This window comes from Carassius auratus, chromosome 24, assembly GCF_003368295.1.
Source record: "Carassius auratus strain Wakin chromosome 24, ASM336829v1, whole genome shotgun sequence".
Lineage (NCBI taxonomy): Eukaryota > Metazoa > Chordata > Actinopteri > Cypriniformes > Cyprinidae > Carassius > Carassius auratus.
Genome location: NC_039266.1, coordinates 2,995,797 through 3,005,075, shown reverse-complemented (window position 1 = coordinate 3,005,075; position 9,279 = coordinate 2,995,797). Strand labels below are relative to the sequence as shown.

Sequence of the window (9,279 nt, the reverse complement as noted above, 5' to 3'; positions counted from 1 at the left end):
CAGAGAGACTGTGTTTGTTGGCCTAAAACCCTACATGCTTTATTTCAGTTCTAGGTTTTGCCCAGCGCAAAAGGCCGACAAGAAGAATACACACATTGCCTACAAGGGCCCCACACACTGACACACACTCACGCACACGCGCACACACACACACACACAGACAAGCGGGGCCGTGCGCACACAGGCATTAAATTATAAGAAATGAGCCAATCACTGCGCAAATAGAAAATGTATATGATATAGTAAGAAAACAAAAGCAGTAAAATATCATAGTTTACAATAATTCTTCACATTCAAAGGCTTTACATATTCAATACATACACAGCAAGGCCCTGGAACATGACTTCAATCCAAATATGCTTTCATATATTAGAATTTAAATAACACAGAAGCCAGGCCAGAACGGAGCGGCCCAATAACCTTATACAAGAATAAAAATACAAAACCTGGATCCTAGAGAGTCACCTCTTTACTCACCTCCCATTTGCAATATTACATCAACTGTACATCACAGTCATCTGTGACCGATCAGGAAGACACGCGCACACACACACTCAGTCTGTCGTCTCACTCACTCCACGGACTTCCTGTTAAAAACGGCCAAATGAGAGGAGCCAAACACACACTCACGCACACACATGATCAGATTGCCCCTCTGTCACAAGCCTCCAATCAGCAACGCATACCGTCACAATGCAAGAGCTTTAAAGAAAAACAGCTAAACTTAGTCGGGGGCCAAAGGGGTGACAGATTACGCTCTCAAACCACATCACCCACATGGCTTTTGTGGCGGTGTGGTGCCATCTCCCATGCGTTTTGAAGGTAACGTGAACATGCTGAGATGATGTTCGACACCACATCCTCCAATCGGAATCAGCAAGACCAGCTACTGCAGCCAATAAGGGTAAAAGGACCCGCCTTAACTCTAAACGCAGACTAAAGCAACACACTCCCATTTACATATCTGAAAGTAAAGAGCTGAGCGCTTGTGAGCGTCGAGCGAGAAAAGAACAGAACGTGTGTGCTTGTTTCGTAACAGACAGGTAGAGATTGCATGACTTTTAGTGTCCATTACCTGCATCGCATGAAATCGATGGAAAGACTCACGTAATCGTCTAAACGTGTGGTTTTCTATGGCTTGCCTGCATGACATGCTGACCACGGCCTTGCTGCTTTTGGTTGTGAAGACTCCACCCTCGGTGTGCGAAACAACTGAATCCAAACAGAGAAGGTGTCTGGGAGTGACGGGACTGATATATGAAGAGACAGAAAGACAATATATAGCTGGAGAGAGATGTCTCTACAGGGGCGTGTCCCTGTTCTGTGATTGGCTGGAGGGGTGTGGGGGGTGTGGCCAAAGGGGGAGCGCTGTAGTTCTATAAACTGGGGCTCTGGTTTTTGTGGTAGATCTTCCTCCAAACTTCCAGGATTTTCTTGCACCATTTGTCGGCGTTGCCGCTTGGGTCCATTAGATAGTACGTCCGGTTTGGCTAAGGCAACAAAGCGTGGTCATTAAATATCTGGTTTAAAACATGCAAATGTGGTATGAGGAGATAATTGGGATTGCGCTTACCGTGTGTACAAAGAAGGTTTTAAAGTTCTTCGCTTCAGGCCGTAGTTCAAGTGACCATGGAATCTCCCCTTTCAGAACTTTATTGACCGGATCCACATAGTATAAGTGCGGACCCTCGGTCAGTAGCAACTGCCTCCGCCGTGCAAACAGACCCTACACATGGACACAAAAGGAAACGTGAAACGCAAAAAACATCAACTCTTTTACTAAAGTAAGCTGATCTCTGGATCCTCTCTTATTGCTTGAGCCAGAGGTTCAATAAATAATGCAAACAAAACAGGGACTTGGGTGTGCCCTTTTCCAGGTTAAATGTTTTAGATAAATGTCCATTAATTTATATCCTGACAGCTGGTGAGGAGTATAATATTTTAATACACTTTTTGTTCAAATCTAATCTTGCCAGAACCCGATACATATAACCCTATCCAAAATAATCAAATGATTTCTCAGCATCTAGACTCATCAAAACCATACTTGTGTTTTCTATCATAATATATCTCATCATATGTAGCATTCTCCTTAAATTATCCTGTGCCTGTCTACTTTGTATAATTCCAGTTTGATCTAGATCCACCAACTCGGGAATAATGCCCTCCAATCTCTTAGATAAGTTAGATGCAAATCATTTAGTCTACATTTAAGAATGATATCAGCCTATATGAGCTACAATCATCCGCATCCTTTCCTTCCTTCCTTTGGGACGATTGAGATGACTTCTTTCTTTCCAAGACTGTGGGATTTTCCCACCTTTTAGTATATAATTCAAGCAGTTAAGAAAGAGTGTGTATTATTTGGGATCTGAGGGTTTTATAAAGTTCAGGCAGATAACCGTCTGTGCCCGGTGCTTTATTAGCAATTGAAATTGTGCAATCTACTTGTTCCATTGTTACCAACAGTCACTCACTTTGCGTTTGTCCACTGGGCCCATTTTTAAGATGAGGTTATTCTCCACAAACTGGTGCCTGTTTAAAACATAAGGACAGAATGCTTACAGAAAGCATACAAGGATAGAAAGTGACAGAGAAAGACTGTATGTGTGTACCATGGGTTTGCAGCACTCTGCTTGCCCAGTAAGACACGTTTCTCCTCTTCGCTGTACTGTAGGTCGAGCTCCATGCTATTACTGTCCAGCTCATGAATATGTATAAACTGATCCACACTAGGGGAGGGGTTATATGTAGGTTGACTTGTCTCTACTTTGAAGGGAACTGAAGGGGCGTGGCCAGGCTGTGCCACCTGCATACAACTGAACTGGCTCAGGAGATCATCATACTGAAAACGAACGAGAAAATTAAATGAAGAATAATCCCATTTTCCTATTATCTGAGGAATAATCAACATTTCATATTTTCTGTTGACTCACATTTCCATAGCAGTCCTCATCATCCTCAGACATGGCAGGCAGATACGCCGTTAGTTTGGGGGGAGTTTGCAGATGGATATCATCCCACCCAACTGTCTCAAAGAAAGGGTGGGACTTCAACGGTCCGTAGCCGCCCATCTCCTCACAGCCAATCCGCTTGCAGGGCTCCAGTGACTGTGAAAACGAGACACTAATGAGTGCACAGCTGATCCACACCTACACTACAAACAAAGATGATTAAATAAAGCTGACCAGAAGTTGTTCTACAAGGTCCTTAGCTTTAGGGAAAAATTTCTCAGGAAACTCGTACTCGAGTTTTATAATCTTCTGAAATATTAGATACTCATTCCTGTGATGGATTAAAAGAAAACAATGATTAGTGGCTGGAGGCTTACACTTCATCACATGAACAAAGTAGATTTTAGGGGTGGATTATGATCATCCACCAGTCAGTTAGTGAGGTTAATAATAAGTGTGCTGCACTGTCAAAATGTAAAACACGTCTGCATTCTGTTTCTTTTTTGTTTACACTGTTGCCATTTTTCTCTATGTACACTCCTGTAAAGATTTGGGATGAGTAACATTGTTTTAAAGAAGAAATGATGCTGATGCTGAAAATACAGCTTTGATCCCAGGAATAAATTACATTATATTCAATTAGAAAATGTAAATTGTAATTGCATTTCACAGCACTATTTTTACTCGCTTTCAAAACATTACAAACATTCAATTTTACACTTGTTTATATGCTGCAACTACTCTTACAAAATATTCTCACACTAATAAAACCCTTTATAACATGGTTTCATTTGTTAATATTACTGCGTTAGCTAATATCAATAACAAACAAGCATTTATTAACTACATACATAACTAACATTAAGTTATATTAATTAAATGACACTTGAATTAAACAACCATAAAGATAATAATGAACAAAAGGATTAAATTATCATTAACCTGAATTAATGTTAGTCACTGATAGTTCATAATAAAGCATTAACTAACAAATAAATTACAATAAAACTGCAACTTTAATTTTATGCTGCTCATCTAGCTGTTTTTTGAACGCAAGAAATCATTGTATGTAAACACATCATAAGAAACATATTTGTTACGTCTGAAAATTAACTAACCCAGCTCTGAATGGCGGCAAACCAGCAACAAGCTGGTAGATGATGCAGCCTAATGCCCAGAGATCCGAACTGCAACAAGAAAGAAGACAGTTAGGATAAGTTTCTTTAGCCAAACCCTCAAATAAACCTCTGCACTTGGTCTTGCTTAATATTGCACAAAATGTCACCTGCATTCTGAAAAAAAAAAAAAAAAACACACTAAATAAACACAGCGACAAACAGCATCTCTGAATTAGGTCCGGTTCATTACCAATGATAGCATTTGAACTGCACACCATGAAATATTCATCAGCTGTGTTTACCTCTTGCAGGCAGATTTCTCAGTCAGTAATTCAGGAGAGACATACTGAGCCGTACCAACAAATGAGTTTGCTCTTGCTGCAGGGGAGACATCAGAATGAAAATATCACTTAGTGAAAGCACTGTCGTAAGAGGTTACTTCTGTATAAATGTTTACACTGTCTGAGGACGATTGTTATGTAGTGTATCTGTGTTTTACCCTGTTTGCTATCAGAGGACAGTTGTTTGGCCGTGCCAAAGTCTGTTATTTGAATGTGCATCTCCTCACTGAGCAGAACATTCTCTGGCTTCAGATCTCTGCAACAAAAGCACAATAACACATAACTCAATGTAATGCATTCAAAAAAATAAAATGACTGATATGGCACTTTGAAGACAAACCTACTGACCTGTGGATGATGCCCTTCTGATGCAAGTACTCAAGAGCACAAACTATCTCAGCGGAGTAGAAACGCGTGCAGGTCTCGTCAAACGAGCCTATTTTTCGAATGTATTTCAGCAGTTCGCCATTTTTAGCGTAGCTCAATCCAAAATCTGACAGTGCATTCAGGAAAGCATTCAATTAAATGCAGTGTTGACGTCAGACAGGTCTTGTGTAGTAATTTAATTGGTCAACGTTGTGAGATGAATGCCATTGAAAGTACAGCCGGTTAGATTGTGACAGTTAAACAAATGTACTGATAGTCTTCACAACAGAAAAGACAGTTGTTTTTTTTACAAAAAATATTGTGTAATATATAATTAAAAATTTGATCACAAAAACAGTCTCAAGTGTCTGGGGTATATTTGTAGTATTAACCAAAATTATCGGTCAAAATGAATTTTCTTTTATGCCAAAACTCATTAGGATATAAAGCAAAGAAGATATTTTATAAATTTACTACCATACATTTTTCAAAATGTAATTTTTGATAAGTAATATGCATCGCCAAGGATTCATTTGCACAACTCTAAAGGGGACTTTCTCAGTATTTATATTCTTTTGCACCCTCAGATTCCAGATTTTCAAATAGTTGTATCTCTGTAAGTATTGACCGATCCTAATAAAGCACATATCAATGAAAAGATTTCTTATATATATATAAAATATATATATATATATATATATATATATATATATATATATATATATAAATATATATATATATATATAAAATCTAAAATATTTTTATGTATTTTTTAAAATAAGTATAAGAAGTTATTACAATTTCGTCTCAAACCAAGAGAACGTCAAATTGCACGGTTTGCGAGCAGCATGTGAAAGAACATACTGGCTGTATTTAACTTCTGTTTGAGCAGAATCTCTCCAATGTCTGGCAACAGCAACTATGAAAGCTTGTGGAGGCTTGTTCACAATGCCAGAGAATGCCAAATTAAAAAAATGCTTTTCAAGATAAATAACCAGGGGGCAAAAATCACAAACGATTATGCTTAATAAATCAACAGAATCAGAAATCATGATTAAAATACAATTAATCCTGCAGCCCTAATATATTACACAATAACAACGGTTTAGTGAATTTTCAGGTAAATATGATGACCGCCCTTCTGTGCTCTCTAGATATGATCACTGGAAATTTATATTGCTCAACCATTAGTCATGTGAAGGATACACAGCTTCTCTTCATCCTGAAAAGTGAAGTAAAGCTTGACAAAGAACGGATGATCTAGGTGTGACATGATGTCTCGTTCTCTCTTGACATATTGCGCTTTGTTCTCCTTCATTATATGCCGCTTTTCCAGGATCTTAACTGTTAAAACACATGGCAACAACACTTCTCAGTACAGGCTCACATCTAGTGGTTCATGTCAAAAGTATTACAGATAAACAGAATGCGTATGATCCACAGGCTGATGGTATAATGACTTACTTGCATACTCTTTCCCCGTCGAGTGCTCCTTTGCTAACACAACCTGTAAGTAGCACAGACAGCAAAGGTTAAAGGAGTAATACTAGTGGAGGTACATCAGATGTGTATTGATGTGTGCATGGCATACGGTTGAAAAAGAGCCTTCTCCCAATATTTTGCCAAAGCGGAAATCCTCGGGTCTCTTCTTGCGAGGCTGGGTGGGCTGGGGGGGTGGAGCCTGTCCCTCCATGCTGCTACCGTGGAGACGGGGCGTGTCCTGCTGGCCTCTTACCATTGATGGACAGGAGATGAGAACAGAGGATCGGAGGGGTGCAACATCATACTGATGAGAGAGAGACAGAGACCAAGTCCCACGTTACTCAATTACTGCCTCTGATGAAATTACTACATACTTAATGACAGTTCAAACTTTTTAGCATTTTTTTTATATTTAAATTATAATTATGTTTTTTATTATTTTCTAAAATTTTCAATATCTAAGTTTATAGAATATTTACATAAAATTATATAAAATTCTAAAAGTTTAATATATACAAATATCCATTAAACTATACTAATTTTGTTTTTACAATAATTATTTACTCATTTATGAATTCATATTTTAAGTATTAAGAAATATATATTAAATATGATGTTAGGCTTCTTTGCATGTGTGATGTCATTACTGTAAATGAATGTTAAGTGCAATGACATCACTCAGATCTCACACTTAAGCAGGACAAGAGCTTATGGTTTATGTATCAACACTCTAGATATGGATAATTAACAATTATAAGGCTCACCTAAAACCCAAATGATTACCTTAAAAAGCTTTTGATAAATAAAAACAGTGTCATCCTGACTGTAGATTTTCAGTTCGAGAGCATCCAAATACAACTATCACAATATATAATTATTTTAAACAACTTAAATGTGTGTCTCTGCTTAAATTACACTGGATATAATAGTGCAATTCTTATAAAGGGAACTAACACACAATGCAAATCCATATGCAAGGTCTTTCTCACACACTACTGGATATAATAATCACTAGTTTCCTGTAACTACAGGTCACATTATTCATAATCAGCATTCCTAAACTAACGAACTTCAAAACACATCTATAAAACATGAGTCACACGTCAACAAGAACTTTAGTCAAACCTCCAGCAATAATCATGTTAACTTCCCTTACCTGCTCTTTGCAACCAATACAGCACACTATTAACTCATAGCACTCACTGAGGCTAATGCAATATTAATAATAATCACATAAATAACAGACCAAAGTTACTTTGAAAGATCAAAGCATGTTTACGTCTTCATAAATCTACATACACAGCTTAATATGATGTGCCTATGAGCATGATGATTCAATAATCATATTCATAAGGGTTATCTCGGAGTGATCTATAAATAAAGTTATACATAATAACAATCAACTGTCAAAAACACCTGAGAAGGTGAAACCTTAAAAATCTCAAAGCCACTTTACAGGCCGCAACTCGAAGTCGGTTTATTTCAATAGAAATAATACACTTAAATACACACATGATAACACAGACATGTTTCTAAACAGCTACATGTATACAGCAATGCTAGTTAAAGGTTATAATGACAATATGACAGCAAATATAGACGCAAATTAGGTAAAATAACCTGAGGCTACTTGTGCTAGAGGCGCTACCGACTCAAAAAACGCGTTTTAGTTTATCAGAGACTCAAGAACAAGCGTTTATCTAATTAATTCTTAGACACAACGTGATTCGTGTAGATTTACGGCAGGTTTAAGACGAGAAGAAGCAAATTCCTATGAGTTAGCGGTCAGGCTAACGGCTAAGAAAACAAGCAAGTTCATTTGTTGACAGAATTAGCTCGCAGAGCTAACACACAACACTATGAGCATCTCCCCACACTGTTCTTTTAAGAATATCAACATCGAGCCTAATAATTCATTCAGAAATCACTGTGTAAATTAAGATAAGAAACAAAAGTTGACACTTCCTGGTTAAAAGACTGGCGCTTGTTTTGGGGACTAATGACGCTAAAATGCTAAGCTAAAGGCTCGGGTCGCGAGCGTCCCGCGCCACCCCCCTAAAAAAAACGCCGTTACAGGCAGCGCGCGCGACGCGGCTTCGAGCCCGAGCTCCCCAGACGCTGGCGGTACTCACGATCTGACTCGTGGCTCTTGCCATGGAAGTTTTCCGTGGGTAATTTATTTGGGATTAAATAATTGTGGAGACTGGAGTCATGGCCGCCCTCTCTCTGCGCCTTCGTTTCACGGCTGTGACGTCACGCCACAACAACGATACTGCAGTCGAGAGTGGGGAAAAATACCGCGCGCCCCCAAACGGCGAATCCCGAAAAATCCACGGATCTATGTGACGTAAGAGTTATGGAAATGGTTTTGCAACTGCGGATCAGAAGGTCCGTCTGTCACCCACATTCAGTAACTAGTTGCATGTAAACAATTTACTTAATTTAATTACAAAATAAGGTAACGTTAACGCTTTATTTTTAGGTATCATTGTTACACGTTACAAGTACTTATTATTATAATAACAATAAACTATGCAAGTAACATGCAAGTAACCCTTAGTCAAACTCTAATCTTAACCATATAGTCAGTACATGTAGTTACTGGTTATATTTTGCTTTTATTTATTTTTTTATTGATGTGATGCTTGAATGTGTAATGGCATTACTGTAAATTAATTTTAAGTACAATGACATCATTCAGACTTAAGCCTAACTTAAGCAGGACATGAGCTATGGTTTATGTGTCAACACTCTAGATTTTGATAATTAACAATTCTAATCTGAAAAAAAAATGATTACCTCTAAAGCTTTTGATAAATGAAACAAGTGTCATCCTGACTGTAGATTTTGAGTTCAAGTGCATCCAAACACAGCTATCACAATTAATAATTATTCTAAACTTATACATGTGTCTCTGTTGAAATTACACTGGATATAATTTTGAAATTCTTAAAAAGGGAACTAAGGGACTTTGCTAAGACACACTACAAATCAATATGCAAGGTCTTTCTCACACAC

At 37.9% G+C, this 9,279-nt stretch overlaps 1 protein-coding gene across 1 annotated transcript; it reads right to left on the bottom strand.

Moving 5' to 3' along the window:
• Positions 1–13: 13 nt before the first annotated feature.
• On the bottom strand, positions 14–8,417 carry LOC113042095 (3-phosphoinositide-dependent protein kinase 1-like). Its single transcript, XM_026200672.1, has 14 exons — positions 8,394–8,417; positions 6,371–6,565; positions 6,244–6,286; positions 5,986–6,123; positions 4,762–4,906; positions 4,572–4,669; positions 4,375–4,450; positions 4,073–4,141; positions 3,189–3,285; positions 2,937–3,110; positions 2,616–2,845; positions 2,478–2,535; positions 1,574–1,726; positions 14–1,490 (listed from the first exon to the last, which is right to left on the bottom strand). The coding sequence occupies exons 1-14, from the start codon at positions 8,415–8,417 to the stop codon at positions 1,377–1,379; spliced, it is 1,614 nt and encodes a 537-aa protein (XP_026056457.1). The 3' UTR covers positions 14–1,376.
• Between the last annotated feature and the right edge of the window lie 862 nt (positions 8,418–9,279).

Excerpts from the sequence above, each read along its gene's own strand:
- LOC113042095 (XM_026200672.1), bottom strand. The coding sequence starts at position 8,417 with ATGGCAAGAGCCACGAGTCAGATC. Across the intron at positions 6,124-6,243 it reads GACGGGGAAAGAGTATGCAA|TTAAGATCCTGGAAAAGCGG; the intron begins GTAAGTCATTAT and ends GTGTTTTAACAG. Across the intron at positions 1,491-1,573 it reads AAACCTTCTTTGTACACACG|CCAAACCGGACGTACTATCT; the intron begins GTAAGCGCAATC and ends TTGTTGCCTTAG.